This window comes from Pituophis catenifer, unplaced genomic scaffold, assembly GCF_029215685.1.
Source record: "Pituophis catenifer annectens isolate HBS135680 unplaced genomic scaffold, rPitCat1.0.hap2 SCAF_1, whole genome shotgun sequence".
Taxonomy (NCBI): domain Eukaryota; kingdom Metazoa; phylum Chordata; class Lepidosauria; order Squamata; family Colubridae; genus Pituophis; species Pituophis catenifer.
This window is the reverse complement of record NW_027256881.1, coordinates 268,192,222-268,215,696: the sequence shown is the minus strand read 5'-3', so window position 1 is coordinate 268,215,696 and position 23,475 is coordinate 268,192,222. Positions and strand designations below refer to the sequence as shown.

Below are 23,475 nucleotides of genomic sequence, written 5' to 3'. Positions count from 1 at the left end.
CTGTTTTCCTGGCGGCGTATTCGTATAACTTAGTTCACCGCCCCGGCAAGGACCTCGCCCACGCTGATGCGTTGAGTCGCTGTCCCGTTCCTGACCTTCTCGTGGACCCTGTTCCTGTTTCCTCGATTCTCCTGTTGGATGACTCTCCCCTGATACTCACCGCGTCTGATGTCGCCAAATTTTCAGCAAAGGACAGTGTTATGTCGCAAGTGCTCGATTGGATGGCCAGGGGTTGGCCTCAGGGACCGTATGCCCCAGAGTTTCGGCCCTATGCTACTAGACGTCATGAACTCTCTTCTCAAGCGGGTTGTCTCTTGTGGGGGCATAGGGTGGTTATTCCCCCACCCCTTAGGCACTCTTTGTTGAAGCAATTGCATCGGGGTCACCCGGGGGTGGTGCGTATGAAGGCCTTAGGCCGTTGTTATATGTGGTGGCCGGGGTTCGATCAGGCCATCACTGAGTGGGTCGCAACCTGCTCCCAGTGCCAGGCGTGCATGCCCATGCCACCCAAGGACCAGCCTGGGGAGTGGGAGACCCCGGGCTCACCCTGGTCCCGTTTGCATATTGATCTCGCTGGCCCGCTACAGGGTCAATCATTCCTGGTGGTTGCTGACGCATTCTCCAAGTGGGTGGAGGTGGTGCCCCTATGTTCAACGACGTCAGAGGCTGTCATTAAGGCTTTGCGCTCAATGTTTGTTACCCATGGGTTGCCAGATTTGGTTGTTTCGGATAATGGGCCCCAATTCACGGCTGCCGAGTTCGAGGGCTTCCTAGCTCACCGAGGAATAAGGCACTGTTTGATTTCGCCGTTCCATCCATCTAGTAACGGATGTGCAGAGAGGGCTGTGCGGTCCGCTAAGGAGGCACTGAAAAAGATAGGCCACGGGACTTGGGGTGAAAGGGTGGAGGAGTTTCTATTAGCTCAGCACACCACGCCCTGCCAGTTAACTAATAGAAGCCCCGCCGAGCTTCTTATGGGTCGGAAGCTCCGCACAAAACTAGATAGGCTTCACCCCTCATATGGGCACTCCAAACCATTGGATTCCCTGAGAAGTTACCGTCAGTTCCAAATAGGGGACTTGATATACGCCAGGAATTACGGAGGGATGCCGTTGTGGTTAGCGGGGACCGTAGTGGGGATAGCGGGGCCATGCTCCTACCACGTGGAGGTAGAGCAAGGGAGAATTTGGAAGCGTCACAAGGAACAATTACGGGCGAGGAGGCAGCTGCCAGACTATAGGAGTAAGGGGGGCGAGCTAAGCGACAGGGAAAGCTCCTCTGCAGCTGAGGTGACAAAGAAGCATCAGGCGACCAGGGGATTATCCCGAGAGAGGGTGGAGACAGAGGGTTCCTGTTCGCCGGATAGGGCTGACCAACCAGGGGAAGTAGGGTGTGAGAATAGGACGCAACAGGAGGATACTTTGTCACAAGGGGAGCAACCTAAGTCAGCAACGGAACAGGCAGAGGGGGTGGAGCCAAGGAGATCTGGAAGGGTTCGAAGGCGTCCGCAATACTTGAGTGAATATGACTGTGTGGGTTAAGAGTATATGTCGAGTTTGGTGGGAAGGAGTGTTACATATCAAGTTGGGTTGCTGGGTGTTCTGATTGGTGGATTCAGAGGGTGGCGTCTGATTGGTTGTTGACTGACAGCGGGTTACATATAAAGAGCTGTCAAGCGCGGGATGTTGATTCGGTTGTAAGTGGAGTTCTGAAATAAAGCTGTTACCGTTATAGCATTCCTGCCGATCCTGTCAGTGTGTAATTAGAACGAAATAGTTTCTATGCCAGTCTGGCTGGTGGAGGGTTAGTGAGCGGCCCTCGACGGAGGCATCTCTCAGGCCTCCCACCCACAGCCTCACAGAAGCAGAAGCTGGGCCCGAAAGGCAACTGAGCCTTGCTATGTATCCCCTCCCACCAAGGCGGTCCTTTGGCTGAGCGCAGAAAGCCCAGAGCAGATCTTCCTTCCCTGCCATCAGCCTTACCTTCTAGCCCATGGGGCGGAGGCCCAGGGGAAGGCCAGACCCAGGGACTGGTGCATCCCCTGCCCCAAGTCGAAGAGTGAATGGGCAGCATGCAGGCGGAGGCCTCGGGGAAGGCCAGAGCCAGTGACTGGTATGTTCCCCGACCTGAAGTGAAGAGCAAGCAGGTGGCATGCGGGCGGAAGGATGGTGAGAGCCAGGCCCAAAAGGCAGCTGTGCCTCGCCGTGTCCACCCTGAGGCAGCGCCTTAACTTTGAGGGCAACTGCGGTGAGCAGAGCGGGCAAGGTGCAGAGATCAGCTGGCCGCATGGTACAGAGTAGCTGGGTGTGGCTGTGACCTAGCCACTGGCCAAGGCGGGTGAAGGGAGAAAGGGTGGGGTGGGGCAGGGTGGGCAGGGCAGCCAGTGGTGGGATTTGCAGGTTTGCCGAACTGAGAATCTTAACAACTGGTTCATCCGAACTGCTCCGAACCGGCTGAAGCCTACCTCTGAATAATTATGTCATTTCTAAAAAAACCCAAAATGTGTCAGTTTATACAGAAATTGGATTCTGAAGGATTACTATGCCTAGAACTTTAGATGACATCTAAATTAAAACATTACATCTACCGTATTTGTACAAGATTGCAGGCTATCCATATCAGATAATTGATAGAAAAGCAGCTGGAAAATTATGCTCTAGTGACCATAATCAGGGGTGGGCTGATGATAACAGTCACATTTAACCCACATCTAGAAAGTGGTAATCAATTGATCGTGACTGATATGCATTCTCAATTCACCTTGACTTCATAAGCAATTCCTCAATAATTACTGGCTGACCCAGATATTTCCAGGAGAGTATTCTGACACTGTATCTAAAATATTCTGCAGAAAGCCAGGTCATGGCTGGACCACAGTATCTGGTACTGAAATGGCAGAGAGGATTTCAATGAATCCTTTAACCCTGTCGCCTGCAGATGAAGAATGTAAGTTAAAGATGGGAGTCATCATCTATTTGAGGAAGAAGGTTTCAAAAATGTTAGTTTTCTTTCCAACAATATGGACATTTTGACTCAGGATTTAATCATATCTTTCCTAGCATAGTAAAGAGAGGAAGATTTTATCAGTGCTGCCCTATATCAGGGTTTGGACATACACTACTGCAATGTACTCCCTTTGTGGAAGGGAATTAGAGCTGCACAAAAGTATAGATGGTTAGATTTGACTTTTAAAATATCCCCTCCTGTGGGATCTGCTCTTAAGCCATTTTCACTGAGCTGAATAGGCTAATGAGCACAATAGAACCTTAGTAAGATGCTTTTTTGATGCAAAACAACTTCGGAAAGAGAATCAGGACAGAGGGAATGGACTGCTTGGTGCCAGCTGAGAATTCGAGGATCTGAAGTCAAATTTAACTCACCATTTTTCTAATGCAGTTCTACTATTTTTCCTCCTTGGCACTTCAGTTGCATGGTGAAAACATTCTGCTTCAACACCCCGTCCCATACTGAAGGGTGAAGTAAGCTGGGAGAAGAGCTGGTTTACTTGTTTCATATAAGCAGTTGTGGTATAACATGGGCAGGAATGTGTATTTCAGTGTAACTCCATCTCCAACTACACATTTAAATGCAACTGGCTTGGACCTATGGGTGCAATTCCTCGAAAAGTCATTTATGTGTACATAACTAACTCAGAATTAAACATGTCTTCTTTCCTGCATACTAATTTATTCCTTCTTTTCTTGGAACCTCTTTCAGGATGGGCAGAGGCTACTGCCAAGATAAACTAGGAAAGGGAGATGGTTAAAGAGCAATTTAAAATAGGCATCTTACAACAGAGCCTGAAACTCATTGTATGTGTTACAGAATCTGAAAGGGGAAAGTATCAATCTGTTTCTGTCTCCAACAGATAACTGTTCACATTATGAAGGAAAACATATTTCATAAAGCACAAAAGGTTCTAATTTCAAAATCATCTTCACTGTTTGTGCACATCATGCAGGAAATAATTTTTTTAAAAGGACGAGGCTGCAAGGAAACTGCAAGATGCTATAGGACAGGGGCTTCAAACTCGATTTTATTGAGGGTCGCATCAGGGTTGTGGTTGATCTTGAGGGGCCGGGTGGGTGTGGCCAGGTAGGTGTGCCTAGCTCGATGTTGCTCACATTGGGGGGTAGCCCAAGTAGGGCTGGGGGAATCCAGGGGGGAGGGGCAGCCCCTCGCTGGTTCCATGGTGGCCCCGCAGATCTAAGACTGACCGCATTCCGGCCTGGATGGCCACCACCAAGTTTTAGATCAGTGCCTGGCCACCCTGGGCCAAGGCCAAGGCACCAGGGGCCAGTCCTTTGCTGTTTCCAGGGCAGCCCCATGGGCCAGTTCTAACCATATCATGGATCTGGCCCGTGGGCCTTGAGTTTGACAGCCCTGCTGTAGGAGAAGGACATTAATACAAAACAACCAGGGAGTCCAGAACAAAAGGAAAGGTCTTATTTTGGACTCCATTTGACTTTTTTGATACCCTGCTCCTCAAGACAGATTTGATTGCTACTATTCCTCTGGGTGAAAGGGTTGTCCATTTTGTCTTTCAAGATTAGTCTTACATTTCTTACATTTCTCTGGAGAGGACAGGAATTCTCTCCAGAGTAAATAAGAAGTCTGGAAGCATCTTATGTCCTTATTATGTCACGAGGGATTTTGGGGGATTAGATTCCATTGGGGAAGGCGTATGGGGTCTCATTAGTGACGGCTTGCATTTAGTAAGCTCTAAAAATGTTTCATGTCTTCTTGACAGTAAACTATTACAGAACACCAGCCATGCTGTAATACCACTCAAATCAATAGGATGAGTTCATTGCAGGCGGTATAAAAGTTTTATTGATTTCAGTTTAATATAATTGGAGATAACTGTCTTTGGATTGGATTGGGGGATAGTTCTTTCTCTGAAGAGATAGCTCTGTAAAAATTAAATGAATTGAATAAGAGAGAGGCTTCTCTTTGCAGATGTTCTTTTTATTTCTGTCCCAATTTTTCAACCATGGCAATCTTCACTACTTGACACAAACCATATGTGAATGAAGCCTCCAGCTGCTTCAATGGAAGGAATATTAGAGTGTGGAGCAAAAATTAAAGGCATAAGTAGTTTGTGCCACTGATACAAACATTATATTTGTGAGGATTTTCTTAAAAGCCATATGAGTTGAAAGCCAATAGATAGCATGTGTGGAATTTGTTTTGGCCATAAACTATTGAGATTGTAGTGTTTTCTTAATTGTGGCCATAATTTACATATAAATGTATGCATGCATGCACACACACACACAGGCACACACACTATCATGCTTTTCCCTTTTAGGAAAAGGAATGTTTTATAAAATGTAAAAGTGTGGAATTAAAAGAAGTAGCAAACCAAAGGAATTATGACTGTGAGGTGAGAAAAGCTTGTCCCAAATCCATTCCTCAGGCTGTCCCATACTTTTCTGTTCTTCATCAAGTGTTCATACATTGCTTTTTTATTTCTTAAACTTCTAGCGTCTCTTTTTGAAAATCTCATCAATTTTAACTACAGCTTTCTCACTTACCCCATCCTCTTGATCCATTCAGTTTTTCTTCATATGCTTGTGATTCTATCCTCATTCACTCTCACTATGTGTTCTAACCACCTCAAAGTACTTCTTTTGTACTACTTACTCATTTTTGTATATAATCCTCCCTTAATAAGCATCTATTGACTTCTGACTATACTAATTTTTGATTTACCTCACATGTTCTTAAACAACATTCAAACTGCACTCAACCTTTGTTTCTTCTGAGTTATACAACTTTCACTTTCAAATAGAAAGTGAGAAGTAGCACACACTCATATATACAATAATTCAACACTCAGCATCTATTCATCACAATAGACAGCACACTATCTATAACCTTCTACAAGAATTTGCATACTTTAAAATTCTTCATTTCTTCATTTTTAGTGAGCCTTCTACCAAAATACACAGATTCACCTACTTTTTGTAATTTTTTATAAAGTATGTATAATCTTCAATTACTTACTACAGTTTAGTTGTCAGACACAAACTACCTTGTCTTGATTAATTTACAGATAACCTACTCCTTATTGCATCATATAAAGTTTCCCACAAGTAAGTTGGGTTTCCAGCCAACAAGATAGACAGATGATAGATAGATAGATAGATAGATAGATAGATAGATAGATAGATAGATAGATAGATAGATAGATAGATGATAGAGAGGCAGGCAGACATATGCCAACCAACACCTCTAGTATTCCCATTCTATACATGTTTACCCATAAATACAAAGGCACATCACACATATTACACTCCGCTTAGTGTTGAAGCTTTTCTAAGTATTCCATTTCTTTATTTGCATGCGTATTTACTTTCATCATATATTCTTTTCACATTCAGGAACAACTTTCTGCTCTCTGTTCCCACAAAATACTCTATAATTCAAGCTTGTTCATTTCATCATACACTGTCTCTAAATCAGCAAACATACATTAATTTTTCTTTCTCAAGATTTGTATATTTCTTAATAATCTGCTGAAAAGAACAAATCTAATTTGCTCCCAAAAGCTGAACTGCCCTTCCCCAAATGTTGCTGATTCTCTTGTACCCTTTTGATCACAGTTCTATGAAAGCTGTTTTCAGGCATACGTAATCCTCCTGCAGCTTTTATATTAATTCTTGCTATCATTTTCTTCGTATAGGGAATAATAATGTTTTCCCAAATGCCAGGTACAACTACAGACTTCACACACATACTAAATAACTCATACAGGAAATATGTAAATAAACCACATCCATATTTTAACATTTCTCCACTTGCGCCATCTCTACTTACAGTTTTGCCATTTTTAAAACATGCTCTCAGTATTCATTTCACTTTATCATTTTTTTCTTGAACATTAATAAGGTGTAGTGATTGAAACTGCTGGACCAAAGAAGCTGGATAGCTGTGAATTCTAATTCTGCTGTAGGCATGAAGCCAGCAGTGCGGTGTTGAATAGCATTTTCTCTTGGCTTGAGATAGTAGGCAAGGGCAAACCACTGCTGAAAAATGTCCAGAAAATTGCATTTCAACTTGTCCACCTAATTGCCAAAAGTCAAGATTGACTTGAAATTACATGCACCAAACCCTTTAACTTGAAAATGCATGCACATATACTCCTAAAGCCATATAAATGTCTGCTTCATTCTGCTCTGAGACATAGCACTGTTATTTCCATACAAATAGCTAAAATATTTACTCCAGTATTCTTTCACTTCAGTTTAATCCCAGATAATTTCACTGCTTTATTTTTTATTTCAGTTGCTGTGTGGAATTCCATTCACTCTGCATTTCCCCTCTCTTTTTAAATCTTACCCATTCCTTGCTGTGTTTGAGTGCATTATTTGAAAGCTGTCTTTTTTATCTCTGTATACATTATACATATCCTCATTTTTGCAGCAATCTGTTTCTTACATGCATTTCTTTGTCACTCATAGCCTCTTTCATTTCTTCATTCCTCTAAGCATTCTCATACTTCTAGTTAGTCCTCTGGCACTTTGTGGTAAAATCAAATCACATTTCTCAAGCAGCTTCCATAGAAGCTTAATCCATCTTGTAATGCTTTTCTGTACAAGACTTGCATTTTCTCTTACTGTAATTATTTCTAAAATCTGGGGGAGGGGTTCCCCACTTTGTTTACTTCAGTGTCTATTTTCCCCAAAGAACTTCTGCTAATGCTGATAAAACGTAGTTTGTCACAAATTCAGAACTTTTCACAAGTTCAGAACTTATCTTTAACTATTTTTTTCAATATTATATCATGATTAAAATAGTAACTTTTTAAATGTCAAGTGCCAGGGAAATCAGAACTTCCAGGCAGTTCAAATGGATATAAAGATTTATTGCAAGCTAGAGCTATCCACAAGAATCTGAACTACTAATGGTCCAAGGAAATTGGCAATAGATAAGAGTCAATGGAGTTCAAGGTGGTCTAGACTTGGATCTCTTGTGGGCATGAAGAGATGCGTGACTGATGATGCATTTGACCCCTCCCTCAGGCTTAGCCTGGTCATCTCCAAGGTTTATATTTACTTTGTGTGTGTGCATGTGAGACTAGAATGAATGGATTTATAATTGAGTCATGTGCTTGAAACAAGCAGACCTTTTTCTAAACAGATAATTGCCAATCACTATTATCATTTATTGTGGATTTCTGAATGGCCCAATAACATTTTCTGAACTTTGTTCCACCCATTTGTTCATATAATTTAACAAAATAATCAGTCTATCTTTACTCAATTCTGTACAGCTTCCTATTTAAGCAGTGGTGAAATGTAAAATTTGTTATTACTGGTTCTGTGGGTGTGGCTTGGTGGTGGTGGTAATATGACTGAGTGGGTGTGGCCAACTTTTTTTTTTTTTACTTTTAAAACCATTTTTTCTACAACCTCTTCGGCTGAAGAGGTTGTAAAAAAAATGCTTTTAAAGCCTCTGACGATCCCAGCTGACTTGCCTGATGGGCAGAGGCTTTTTTTCCTTTTAAAACATTTTTTCTATAACCTCTTCGGCTGAAGAAGCTTTTTTTTTTACTTTTAAAAGCATTTTTTCGGCCAAAGAGGTTGTAGAAAAAATGCTTTTAAAAATTAAAAAAAAGCCTCTGATGATTGCGCGGCTCAGCTGGGCAATGGGGTGGGGCAGGGATTTTTGCTACCGGTTCTCCGGACCACCCGCCTCTATCGCTACCGGATTGGGCGATCCGGTCCGAACCGGAAGCATTTCACCCCTGTATTTAAGTTATATTTCCTTCCATTCTCTTGTCAATTCATACGTTCCACAATTTTATATTATATCACTTATATTCCGGGTCATAATCTTCCATATGTCATAGTGAAGATTCTACTTATTATAGAGTGTTTTGATAAGGCAACAGTACAAAGCCTTAGCTAAGTTTACCTTGATGAAAACTATTTCTGGCATGTGGTTGCTCTGTTCTCTTTTAATGGATATTTTAGTTTAACAAGTGAAAGGTGAGTGAATGATTTGAATCCCCTTCTCACTCATTATTTCATATTCCAAATATTGTTCAATCGAAAGGAAGTGTTTAAATCTCCTAAACCCAATTTTTTCTGAATCTCCCAAAGATATTCTTCATTTAACTGCAAAAGGTATTTTTTTAATCTCAGGGATATGACCACTATCATATAGTAATCTAAAATGAATAGTTATAAGTAATTAGCTTTTTAAAAAATATTTGGTGCTATTAGGGTACCTGACATTTAATTCAAATGTCTGGCTAGAGAAAGGGGACTATAGTAGAAATAACAGCGTGGTTACCCACATAGTCACAGGCATCTGGTACAAATCTCAGTAATGAAAAGTTGAGGGAACTTTTATCATGATGCAAACTCTCACGTTTTTGTACAGATAGTCTTAGTTTAGTGATTGCAGTTGCATCTAAGTGAAGTGAAAATCATATGGACAGACCGCAACCGTGGATAGGATTTTATTTAAGTTTTTCTTTGCTTCTTGTTACTTCCTTCAGATGAACTGGGTTTCTTCTTCCTCCTCTTTGAGGGCATCTCAGTATGGAATAAATAAGTGAAAATATGCTTGGATTATACATATGTTTCAATGAATTTGTGCATTGATGCTTAATTTAGAAGTTGCAGAACAAAGACCAAAGAACAAGAACACTGAGAGACATGCCAGGAATAATCTTGAAAAAGGCTGATGAAGAAATTGTCCCTAATACTTACAGCCTCAGAAGAATATGACCCCAAACAGCTGGGTAAATCAAATCAAACAGCTGGGTGAAGGTTTTTGGAGTTTAATTTGCAAAGAAGTTGGGTAAAAGAGCAAATCTTATTCATCCACTGCCCTTTGGAAGATAATTCATATTTTCATTTACATTCATTGGAGAGGAATGGATCACAAGAGAGTAAGCAGGCAAACAAATCAATAGGAATGCACTAGCACCCTCTGTTTGCCTAGCACACTTGCCACAAGCATTTGAGAGGCAAAAGCAAGCTTTTAGTCTGAAACTGATTAGGGTCTTGTCAATTTCAGGCAGCACCTGCAAATTGCAGGATTGTACTCAACTAAGAACACAAAGCTTAATTTGTTAACTCTAGTTAGCACTTTTTAGGGAAATACTGTGCTGTGGAGATAAAGCAGTTCAAGAAGAGATAGCTCATTTACTGGGGTAGGAGGAAATGGGGCAGACACAGGACAACATAACACTGTATTAACTGACTATAATGGTGAACACCTGACTGAGAGAAATTGCAAAGATCATAAATGCAGGCACCGGTCCCAAAGTTGCTTTTTATCACTGTCATAATTGTAAATGGACACTGATCGAGGCAGTTACTAAATGAGGACTACCTGTACTTGCATCTTAATATAAATATGTATACAGGTAGTCCTTGATTTACGACCACAATTGAGCCCAGAATTTATGTTGCTAAGTAAAGCATTTGTTAAGTGAGTTTTACGAAGTCATTCTATGACTTTGTCTTCATTGTTAAGTGAATGACTGCAGTTGTTAAATTAGAGACACGGTCATTAAGTGAATTTTCCATTGACTTTGCTTGTCAGAAGGTGACAAAATATGATCACATGATCCTGGAACACTGCAACTGTCATAAATATGAACCAGTTGCCACATTTGACCATTTGACCATGGGGATGCTGTAACAGGCATGTGAAAAATGGTCATAAGTCACTTTTTTCAATGCCACTGTAACTTCAATCAGTCACTAAATGAACAGTTCTAAGTTGTATTCATCCTCTTGAGTTACATACAAAGTAATAAAGGTAGGATAAAAAACTCTAATAAATATTAAAAAGTACATAAAACAAAGTCTTTATTTGTATTAATAATGTTGAGTTTTTTAAAAAATCTTTTATGAAATATCAGTCTATTTTATTTGTCAAGCCATCTTATTTTATGCCAAAATTTTTGATTATATCTGCACTTTGCCATTTACCATTGGCTGTAATAAACATGACAATATATACATACTATAACTATAATTTAAGATGTTACAGGGTTTGCAGCATGACATTCTGATACACATTTCATCATTTCCCATCCCCTCCCCTCCAGACACTTATGCATATACTGGTATATTGACGCTGTCAGTCAAGTCCTGTTTCAATGAGCTGTCAAAATATGAAAAACACATCAGCACTATGGAACACTTTTTAATTATCTGTACTAGTTATTTGCCTTCGTTTTGCTTCTCTCTCATTATTCTTACATTGTAATATTTAAAAAAAAACATTCTTACTAATCCTAAAACACCCCTGTTTTTGTAATAAAGTGGATTTTTTTGAAATATCTGAACTGTCAGTGGTGATGTGTAGGACTCCAGGTAATCCGGCTCATGGTTTTGTGGAAGGAGATGACTTTAAATACGGGTCCCAGATTTCCTTCAAATGCAACACAGGTTATACCTTAAAAGGCAGCCAAGTTGCTTACTGTCAATTAAATGGAAGCTGGTCTGCTCACCATCCTGGATGTGGTAAGAACTCCTTTTATTTCTTCTATTGAAACTGTTTAAATTTTTTTCCAGAAATTGCTAAGAAAATAAAAAGCAAAAATGTATTTCAAACTTAACACTTTGATTGTCTGACATAAAAATTTAAGTTTAAGAAAGCTTACATTGATATTGTACAGCATGGAAAATCCTCTTTTGCTGCCATTGGCTTTTAGTTTTATGGCCAGTAAAGACACGTGCTATTGAGTTTGCCTGGAAGCAGAAAGACATGGGCATCCTATCAGACTTCTGCAGAAAAAGTCCATAGAAGGATCATGGATGAACAGAAGGGAGACTTTTAGATCTGGGCTATGGCAAATGTGGAGGTTTTTTTTTTCTTGTTCTCTTCATCTTATTGCAGTTCAAATTAAATTAAATATTAGTCAATCAGCATTATATAGAATGAGTGCTTTATGTGTATTGCAATTTGATGGCTGAACTAATAGAAAAATTGTTCTTAGAAAATTTGTTCTGGCAGCATTGTGACTTCCAAAATGAAACACAGGTCTCTTTATTTATTGGCGTAGTAAATATTCACAGCTTCCTTTTCAGAGTGGGCTTTCTTAAGGCACCACACAATCCAAATGTTCTGAAAATTATTACTAAAAAAAATCTAAAACTATATATTAAAATTACAACAAATAATTAATTTGTTGGATTTGATGATTTGGAGTTCACCTATTGCTGAATATTCCTGAGAGGAAGAATAATATAGAAATTAATGAAGTAAAAATAGCCTCTAGAATGTGGTAATCTAAAAAAAAAAACAGCTATAGTTGAAAGTAGCTTCTTTGTAGTAATGTGAATGCAAAGACATTTTAACAAAACTAATGGCTGATTCATGTGATGTTAAATGCCTAACTTAAAGTTAATGGCAAAAGAAAAGTTGATCGCATTTTTTATTAGTAAAGGATTGAATAATGTGATGTTGAATAAAGCAGTCTACTTTTGATAATAACAGCAACAACCATTTGTTTTATTAGTTATGGAAGAGAGAAACTGCTCTGATCCTGGTGCTCCACTCAATGGGTACAGGAAACTGCTGGATGATACTGCTCTAATTAATGGTCATTATACAAAAATTGGAACCGTAATTACATTCTTTTGCAATAACACCTATACTCTCAGCGGTAATGAAAAGAGAACCTGCAAACCCAATGGCGAGTGGTCAGGGAAACAACCAATCTGTATAAAAGGTAATTAATAACATCACTTCAACTTAATACTTGCAATATTTTTAATGAATATATTATGGCACCTATTGTACTGATGTAATTTTTGTTGATTCCCACTAGAATCCTTACTTCATCTAATTTCTTCCATGTTCCTGTAACTAAGAACAATTTAACTGGAAGATAGATTGTTACAAAATAAATTAATAGTCTGTTGCATCTTTTCTCTATTCAAGAATATGTCAGGATCTAAAATTTGCCCCATAGAAAGTTACTGATAAACTAGTTTGCCAAGAAAAAAACCTACAGTTGATTGTGAACATCTCACAACAGGGGTGTCAAACTCAAGGCCCGCGAAGTGCTTAGATCTGGCCCATGGGGCAGGTCTGGAAATAGCAAAGGACCAGCCCACCGTGCCTCTGCTAGCAAAAATGCGGCATGGGCGGGGCACACACACACACACACACACACACAAACATACACACACACACATCTGCAACCCCTTTTGGCCTCTGTACTGGTCCAGGAGGCCTTCCAGGCCCAAAATGGGGCCTCCAGAGTACTGCAGGAGGCCTTCCATGACTCAGAAGGTTTTAAAAGGGAGGAAAAGTAAAATATTTTACCTTTCAGGCTTGCAAGATTCTGCTACTAGCCTATGTCAATAATTTATAGTTCTAATCTTCCTATGAAGTCAGTTTCTTGATCTGGTCTCTCTCTCTCATAAGGTGATCAAGCAGATCAAGTAAGTATTAAAAAAGCAAAATCACAGAAATGTATGCTTCCCTATTTTTATAAGTTTATAAAACCATGTCTGCAGAGGTACAGTTCTGTGTCACTCCCACCATGGCCACCCCCACCATGGCCCCGCCCACCCCCACCCAGCCCTCCCAGGTCAAACCCAATCCTGATGTGGCCCTCAATGAAATTGAGTTTGACACCCATCTTACAAGGTGAATAGGATGTCAGTGAACAACTGCACCCACGTTCCTTCTAATACAGTCTGATTGCCATGGATAGGCATAAGTATCATTGATACCACGACAACCATTTTCTAAAATCATCAATGACACTTTCTCCAAATTCTACATGTGTGAAGCAATCCAAATAGATTTTATTTTATTTTATACATTTTATAAGCTGCATACTAACTAATGTACTGTATGAATACCAGGAGTATTAAGACTTGATATAGAGGCAGATAATTTTTCCAATCCCCTTTGTAATCTCTGACCATAAATTAAGTCTAGTGGAGTTTATTAAAATTAAAATCCAATTATCTGGAAAATACCTGATTGTCTACTGCAGGTTCTAGGTTCTCTAATAATTGTCCCCGTGGAAAACATGCTTGGCTCCTGTCCAGCTTTGTGCACCATTTGTCTTTTTATTTCAAAAAAGTGATACAGTACAAAACGAAGTGTTGTCCTTCAGTATCATCTTTATTTCCCAAAATACCTTGAAAACACCAAGTAGCTCTGCTGATCAATATGCCTACCTGCCCAGAAAAAAGTCTTTGATAAACAGAGATGGAGACATTATATTCTGTAGCAATCAATTCCCTGAAGCAAACTAGGTTTTAAGGAACACTTGTTTAGAGCAGTTCAGATTGGAAAACTAACCAAGGAGGAGAAGCTAGGCAAAAGAGAAAGAGGGAGCCAATAGTAAGAAAAGGTGTAACGCTAGGCAGAATAGGCTCAATCTCCTTTGGTTTTAATAAAAAGTTTCTTGTAGCACGTTTGCAGCTTTGGCACCTTTCTCCAATAATCTGAAAGAAAATACAACAGCAGTGAGAAACAGGTGAATCCATGTTTTGCACTCTATCTCGTCTGGCAACAATTTGTGGGATAGATAAGGCAACTTTGCAGCTATTTTGCAAGAAGCACTACAATATGTGCTCAAAATTATGATGTGCCCGTTCATATTTTTTTAAAAAAAGGAAATTGTCCTTTTATATAGAAGTGGAGTCTAATACTTCATTGGCCTCTTCATCGTATTTTTTTTCTATCTGACTTACTGGATAAGCTAATTTAAGGAACTGTCAAGCTGAAGCTGGACAGTACAGAAAAAATTGCTCGCTTATAGAAACTGGGACAGAAACAATCTACAGAATCAGATTCCTAATTCACCTTTTCATAGATTTGCAAATAAACAGGCCAGAAGTAGAAGTAGTCTTTATTTTTTGAAGAATAATCCAGACAATTTCTATGAAAACAGGGAGGAAAACAATAAAATGCTAATGAAAAAGCATATGGCATACAAATGGACTCAGTAATCGGTCAGCTCTAGCTTTTGGACTGATATGTACTACTCTTTCTATATTTTTGCATAACCATATTAGAACTACTACCCTTGAGGAGATCTATAGCAAGCCAGGATACAAATGACAAAGATATACAGTAAAAGAGGACAAAATGTGTGTCATGTCACACTACATGTTTTGTCACTGCTCCTCCCCTTTTGCCTCTTTATAAATATTAATTACTTGCCTGTTGTTGAGCATGTATTTTTTCCCTGATATTAATTTTAGATCAGTTGAGCTCCTCAAGGGGATCCAAGACAGAAATCTAATAAATAAAATGTCCAAATCTTTCACAACTATATAGTGGCTTGAAAGTGGTCTTTCAAATGAATTAATACTGTGTTTAATTCTTAATTTCATAATGGTTTATCTATTATCTATTTCTGCTCTCATTTATTAAGCATGAAAAATGAAAGTAAATATCAAGATTTCAGAAGAAAGGAATGAGGTTTATGGAACTATTAATGACCTCATGTCTCATCCAAAATATAATAGGATCTCTCTAATATTCTTCCTGCTAATGGTGGACATATATAATCCATGAACCAGCTGAGTGATGATTGCCAGGCTATAAATATACAGAAGAAGAGTATAATTATTCTGTTCCTATTGAGATATGTGGAACCTCTAGGTAGAGAAACAGTGGATTGCAATTGCATCATTTCAATGGTTTGTGAAATGCAACCATCTAAAGCTTAGGCTTGTTTGCTCAGTTTAAGAAAAGGGGGGAAAAAAAGAAAAAATTTTAAGAACTAAAAATTATTCTTAAAAATGTGCAATATCTATTGTTTCATGAATTGCTTGACATTTATCTTAATTCATTTATGATAGGGCCAGGAAGTGATAAAGACACCATAAATTTGAGCATAAAATATGAAAAAGAATTATGCAATATTGTGTAGTATTTTTTTTTCTAGCTTGCAGGGAACCCAAGATTTCTGATCTGGTGAGACAGAAAGTACTCCCTATACAAGTACAGTCAAGGTAAGATTGCAATACCTTATATTAATGAAAAATATTATTGCTTGTTCTTGTGTCTTTGTGCCTGGTTGTGCAAACATTATCTGGGAAAAAATGCATAAACTTTAGCAGTTATTCTGGAAATAACAATTGCTAGTTTGATAAAAAAAAAATCTATTAGATGGAAATTTATAAGCCAGCATGGTCGTCCAACAATTACTCTATAACTATCAACATCCACATGAAAATATATTAGCTGATATAATATATGATACAATTTCTGATAGTTTGTCACAGTACTTTATAATAGACTACAGACTCAGACGACCAAATCCTAACTGATAAAAAGATAAGAAATATTTTTATGCGGAATCTAAAGAAAGGTGTGATAAGAATTGTCAAAATAGGTACTGTATAACTGTTGTGCTCCGGTGATTACATAGAATATATTCATGAACTCATCATACATAAGCATCTGCAAGTGGCAAATATTATGAAATTGATATGGAAACTCTGCCCCTTATATACTTGAATGTAACATTTCAACAAAACAACAAATGACAGAACTTGTATCATGATATCACTATGCACATTTCCCAATTTTGGCATCATAGATAGGAGCTGATGTCTGTGTCATCCCATAAAATAATGAGCTATTGTTCCACCTTTTTGTTCACGATCTCTGCTGGGAATTATCCAAAATATAAATCTTCCTTCTAAACCTCAGCATTTGTTTAGTATAACATTTAGCCAGTTTGCTGATCTAGTAACCTAAGCAGGTGTCAGGCACACACAAAAAAACCCCAACCAGGTCCAATTAATTAAACTGATTTATTGCTAATCATGCCTATATGCAAGAATCTTTTCAGCAAATGATTAACACCTGTTTGGGGCTAGATATGGGTCAATGTAATTCAAGATAGGTCAGACTTAGTTCACTTGTGGCTATGTAGGGACTCTAGGCTGATGCCTCTTTTAACTCTGCCTCCACATTCTGCTACTCCTTCTCCTATAGCAGGTCTTCATGAGTACTTGGATGAAGGATCAGGTTGCAGGATAAACTAAGATGTCTATTATTGCTGCTTGCGCATTGTTGCCAAGAAGAATTTGTAAATCCATGAAATGGGTGTATGAGTTAATCTTGATTTGAGGGACATTTTACTTTTGATAATACAATCAAAATACAAATAAATCTCTAGTCAAAAGCAGCATAAACATACTAGACCAGCAGTCCCCAGCCTTTTGGGCACAGGGGCCAGTTTCATGGAGAGAGGTTTTTCTATGAACTGGGGTGGGCATCGTTTTGTGTGCTGCCTGTATCCTGCACATGGGGCTTTGCTCATTTGCTGGCATGCCGTGGACTGGTGCCATCCAGGGGGCTCAGGGTTGGGGACCCCTGTACTAGACAACAAAACTAGCATTTCCCTAAATTAACACATATTTGTGTTAATTATCACATAAAAACTATGTGATACTATAGTACTGTATTATGTAATCATAACATAAGAGTTACACATTATATTCTCTCTAATTCTAAAATTCTTAGAACTGTGTAAATTTTTTTAGATTCAGTTAGGTTTTATTGCCACATATTAAAAATATGGGCAGAGGAAAGTTACATGTGTGGAAAAATCTTCCTTCAACCCCCATACAAGAATGGGTTAGGTAGGTGAAATGAGGACCCAGTTTGTGGGGGCAATAAGCTGACTTTGTATAAATATACAAAAGGATGAAGGCTATTGCTGAGCACATTGTAAGCCGCCCTGAGTCTTCGGAGAAGGGCGGCATATAAATCAAATTAAAAAAAAAAATGGGTTGAATTTGTGTTGTGCAAAAATTTCAGATCTCTCTCTCTCTCTCTCCCTCCCTCCCCTTCCCTCCCTCTCCGTGTGTGTGTGGGGGGGGGGAATAGTGGAATAGATGATACATTCATTCTCTCCTTAGTTTTCCTTGCTGATATTAACAATTGCTTGGTAAACGCTTCAGTGCTTTTTTAATGAATCTTTTACAAAAAGAGGTCACACTTTGCAAAACAGTCTAATATCTCTTAAAGTCAGCCTGGAAAGTCAGTAAATCAGATTATTGGTATATATATCTAAGTATATAGAAGTATTATGTACAGTTTATTGTAAGTATACTTTTACTAGTGAAATTCCAAGACATCAGACACATCTTCCCAACACTGCTAACTGGAAAGACAATGGACTGAATTTGGATTGCCAGCTTAAACATTCTATTGTTAAGCCTTGCCTCTTAATCATATTTGGAGAAGAGAATGCTGAATTTTATTAAGAGTCTAGAAAGTCTTGAGTGGCTCCATGGGCTGCAAAGTTTCACTGGATTGTAATTATAAATATTAGCTTATTTGTAATAAAGCTTTATTCCAAACTGTACTTCAAATACTATAAAAGCTAAAGATATAAAAAGATATAAAAGATATAAAGATATAAAAAAAAGGTTTCGGCTTCTTGATTATAATTCCATGTTCTCTGCGAACAAAACAGGGAGACTCCCTTGCATCAACTCTATTCATCTACATTTAACAAACAGAAGTTGGAGGCATATCCAACCAAGAAACCTTCACTACCATTTGGAGAATTGCCTCCAGGCTTCCACCATCTTCACATGCAGCTGCAGTATGACTGTATTTCTCATTTTTACCATCGTTTGGGAAGCAGCCGAAGAACCTGTCTGAAAACAGGAAAATGGAGTGGGAGGGCCCCTTCATGCATTCCAAGTAAGAGTGTGGTTATCAGACATAGAACATTAGGCAACGCTACCATGCCATAAGTAATAATATTGCTCTCTAAATGAAAATACCTTGAGGAACAAATTGTTCAGAACTAGGGAATTCATGTACAGTTGCCTGTGATGAGGTGGGCTATATAATAATTATTGAGGATTTCTTTTTGGGACCAGCCGGTGATTAGACATTCTTAAATGAAGAACATGAATGCCACTTGTAGGCCAGCAAATAGAACTATTATTCAAATATGCACACAAGCGAATACAAGCTTGCTTCTTTACAAGTGCGAGGGAAGCGGGAAGTTGCTCCTGTTAATTCTATTCAGAGTTTGTCACTTATGCAACTCAGAACATAAGGATATCCTTCAAAGATCTCCAGCTAGAGGAAAATAACCGCTCAAAGATCTTTATCTGAAAGGATGTATTAATAGCAACCAAGTTCACATTTGAGAGGAATAGACATTGAAAACACTTCGGCCAATTGTGAGACAGAGCAATTCAGCTCTCTCAGTGGGATTTGCTTTCCCCTCAGTTAACAAGCCTTTTCTGCCAATCCAACCTATTTTGGAAGCAAAAAAAAAAAGCTTGTTCCTGTGAAAAAAAGAAAGGTCATTGGCACTGAGGAAGGTTGGTTGGAAATGAGGCCAAAGCAGGCCTTATCCTGAAGTGAAATATATAGGAACGTCACTTCCTATTAAGCTTCTTGAAATTTATAGTTTCAAAATGTGTTAGAAAGACAAATCTGTTTTTGTTCATCCCCATTGTCGTAGGGACAGATAAGGTGAAAGGTGTAGCCATGTCCACAAAATGTCACCGTTTTTTGTCACCAGAAGAAATCTACCTTGAAAGGGAAGTGGTTGATAAATGGGGATTGTCTGCTTATTTTTGCAAATTTTCCAGCACTTGGAAAGATTTGAGGGCTCTTTTTAATGAATGTGAGAATGTTTCATTTAGCAGTGAGTGCCACTTGTGACAAACCAAAAGAAATACTCACTAGAAAATACCCATTGATCAAAACAAATGTTAATACGCAAATATAAAATTGAGCCCAATTCAACAGAGATTAAACATTATTAATCTTCACTGATTTTAAAAAAAGAGAAGTTTACCTTTCTGATTGCCTTTTGCGCTGAAATCCAGGGATTTTAAAATATTAACTCTGTCTGGATTAATGCTCTGTCATTTATATTGGTCTGTACAACATCATGCAAATAAACTGTCTATGAGAATGGAAAAGACTCTGTTACTTAGTGTTTAGAGGCTTGTTGGCAACCCACAGAATATACAGAATAGACTTTTCTGTTGATTGGTGTGACAACTTCCAGTGATATTCAGCAAAGCTAAGGCCATTTTTCTTTGGTTTGGTTTATTGTTAAGCTTCTATTCCACTTTTCTATCTAAACAATCAAAGCTTCTCATCTTTTAGAACAAGGCTTACTATGTGACTTTAAAATCTGCTTTGGGAAGTCCTGAATATTTCATTAGTCTTAGAATATAATACGGTTTGCCAAAGAAAGAAAGAAATCTGGAAAGGAGGGTGGATGGGTAGAACTTGATAACATTTAGAAAGCCAACAGATTTATTTTACATAATGTAATTTTATTGCAAGGTAAAATTTGCCTTGGGCTCAGGTAGTGTAACTGATTATTGAATACAATTGATTTTACATACTTTGTTTTATTAATTAAAAAATCATATTTCTTTCTTCTCCCTCTCCTTTTGGCAGTCTGCGGAAAGACAGAAAACACTATACTTCACAAATCATCCACAACCAGATGGCCATGGCAAGCAGCCATCTATCGGAGACCTAATGGGGTGAAATTTCCCAATCACAGAAAAGGGACTTGGATACTGATTTGCAGCGGAGCTTTGTTGAATGAACGCACAGTTGTTGTGGCTGCACACTGTGTCACCAATCTGGGGAAGGTCACTGTTCTCAAAACAGCAGACATCAGAGTTGTTCTTGGCAAGTTCTACAGAGATGAAGATAGAGATGAGAAGATCATACAGAATCTACGGGTGAGTTAAGTGTTTGGGATGAGTAGATGAGTGCTAAGGCCTTTAGTACATCATAGTGAATAAAACGAAAACTAAACTTCATTGATATTTCTATTTCCTTGAAATTAGACACAGTACATATGTTCCCTTTCAAGTCAGGTAATCAGTAATTTTAATTTTTTGTTCCATAAAAACTATACTTTGGTATCTGCCTTTAGAAGCTTCTGGTTGGCCATATCTAAGGCGTTACTTGTGGCCTAAAGCTTGCAGGTCAGCCACATAGAGATAAGCCTTATTGATGTAATTACAACTAGTTGCAATTAGCAGGCTGAGATGGGAGTATCTGTAGCCAATTGTTTATAGTAATAAGGAAAGATGATAGCCAGATAGCTTGATGATAGCTAACTAGATGATAGATAGATGATATATAGATAGATTATATATATTGATAGATGATAGATATAGATAGATATTCTTCACCTTTACTGTTGATTCCTCATTAACTTTTTTTCTTGTATTACTGGATTTTTAAAAAAAGCTTCAAAAGCTCTAGTGGATTAAATTTTAAAGAAACAGACCAATAAGCTCTATCACACCTAGGTTCTATTGTTGTCATCAACTTCAATAAGTAAACTAGGAAATCAACTCCATAAGACGGCTGAAACTATTTTTATTGAGACTGGCTATAATATAGAATTTACAAATCTTTTTGTTCTGTACCTCCTCCTTATAATTCAGTAAATTAGGGAAGTGACTGCTTGAGCCACTTCTTACAGTTATTTCATTCTGGGACTTTAAAAATGTTTTACCGCCTTTACCTGGGTAATAGATGCTGCATATTTCCATCAAAATAATTTTCCTTTTTCTACGCTTGAGTCACTTATCAGGTTTTTAGTCCTTTGGTTTTGATTTAACATTGCAATCTACAGTTTGATCTTATTCAAGCTACCTTCCTCCTGAGATTTTCCAATTGCCTTGGAAATCCAACTGTTGCAATTCCCATCTAGCATAGCTATATTGCAAGATACCCATGGTCTGGAGACACTATTGTAACTGTGGCTGCAGCTGACAGCAGTTAGTGACTGCTAGAGATGATATGGGATTTCATATACAATATTAAAATCCGGATAAAATATATGTAACATGTAAATTCTTATATTGCTGTTCTGGATTTCTCCTAGATTTCAGCCATCATAGTTCACCCAAATTACGACCCTATATTGCTCGATTCTGACATAGCTATCATTAAGCTCCTGGACAAGGCCAGAATCAGCAGCCATGTCCAACCCATCTGCCTGGCATCCGCAAGGGATATCGATCCTCCTACAGATGATTTGCAAATAGTCATCACCGGTTGGAAGATCCTGACTGATGTTACAGACTCAAACTACAAGAACGATACAATTCGTAGCGGGTCTGTTCAGATAGTGGACTCCCTTCTGTGTGAGCAACAATATGAGGAACATGGAATCCAAGTCAGTGTCACTGACAGTATGTTTTGTGCCAAGCAGCATCCCACAGCAGCTTCTAACATCTGCCCTTCCGAGACTGGAGGGATTGCTGCAATACCTTTGCCAGGAAAATCAACTTCTGAGTTAATTTGGCATCTCATGGGTTTGGTGAGCTGGGGCTATGACAAGACATGCAGCCTAGAACTTTACACTGGCTACACCCGAGCAATTCCTTTCAAAGACTGGATTGAGAAGAACATGAAATGAAATGTTTAGCTCAGAACTGTTTTCTGAAAAGATAGCTGTATTGATTCCTCTCTCTGATACTTCAGGTTTTTCATCCACTGAAGCTAGAGCAGGGCCCTCGGAAATTTGCCAGAGTCTTACTATTCAGTGAGGCTGGATGATTTTACCAGAAGCTCTGAATATGACAAATGGATTACCATGTCTCAGATTTCCCCCTTCTTCTGGTGGAAACAAAGTATGATGGGCCAAAGTAACTGTATGCCATCTGTTTTAACACTTATCTGAATAAAAAGATTGGAAGGTATTTGCACAAGTCTGAGAAACATGAGAGACTGGCAAAAGATTATTCCAAAGCTGGATGAATTTATTATGGGCCAAGTTAGTTTTGGTATATTTTATATTGTATTTTTCCCTCCTAAAATACTGTACACAGGCAAATAAACAAAGGTTCTCTTAAACCTGCAAACCAAGATTTGATTGTGGATCCATCTCAATCTATTTCCTATCCATTGTGTTCATTTGTTTAAAAATACTTGTTAGAACTAGAAAATATAGAATAGTAATACATTTATAAATGGCATAATTCAGCACTTTTCATATTTCCTATGTCCAGGATATTTTTTTCTCACTTATTTAACTGTCAAGACATATTTGTATTTCATCATAGAACTTCTGAATATGGATATATTTTGTGTTTAGGAAAATGCATATGTAGAATGCAAGCTATGTCTTCTGAGTTTCTATGTCTCCTTGACTTCTCCAGAGTTTTCCAGAAGCACTTTGAAAACATTTGCTATAATCCAAATAATAAATCTTTCACCAACAGAAGGAATTAAAGTGTGCTTTGTTGTAACAATTACAGTACAAAAAAGTTTTGTTAATCTCTACCGGACACGCAGTGATATGATGAGAATGCTGCCTGAAATTATTTTATGAAAATGTTATAAAATGCTGGAATCCTAAAATTTAAGGATTTAATATTATTAGGTATTAGACAATGTTATAGAATAAGACCTACAAATGCATTCACCGGTCTGAAAAGTTCTTTGTGGCTTAATTTTCCTTGAAAATAATGACAAAAGCAAATCAGAAATAAG

General features: G+C 38.4%; 1 protein-coding gene across 2 annotated transcripts in view; it reads left to right on the top strand.

Annotated features, from left to right (window-relative positions):
• PAMR1 (peptidase domain containing associated with muscle regeneration 1) overlaps positions 1-22,399 on the top strand; it is a 62,554-nt gene extending 40,155 nt beyond the window's left edge. For both annotated transcript variants that reach the window (XM_070931206.1, XM_070931205.1), the window contains 5 exons: positions 12,494-12,706; positions 15,896-15,962; positions 18,443-18,675; positions 20,410-20,702; positions 21,863-22,399. In XM_070931206.1, coding sequence (XP_070787307.1) covers positions 12,494-12,706; positions 15,896-15,962; positions 18,443-18,675; positions 20,410-20,702; positions 21,863-22,399 — 1,343 coding nt within the window. The remainder of the gene's footprint in view (positions 1-12,493; positions 12,707-15,895; positions 15,963-18,442; positions 18,676-20,409; positions 20,703-21,862) is intronic.
• Positions 22,400-23,475: the final 1,076 nt, after the last annotated feature.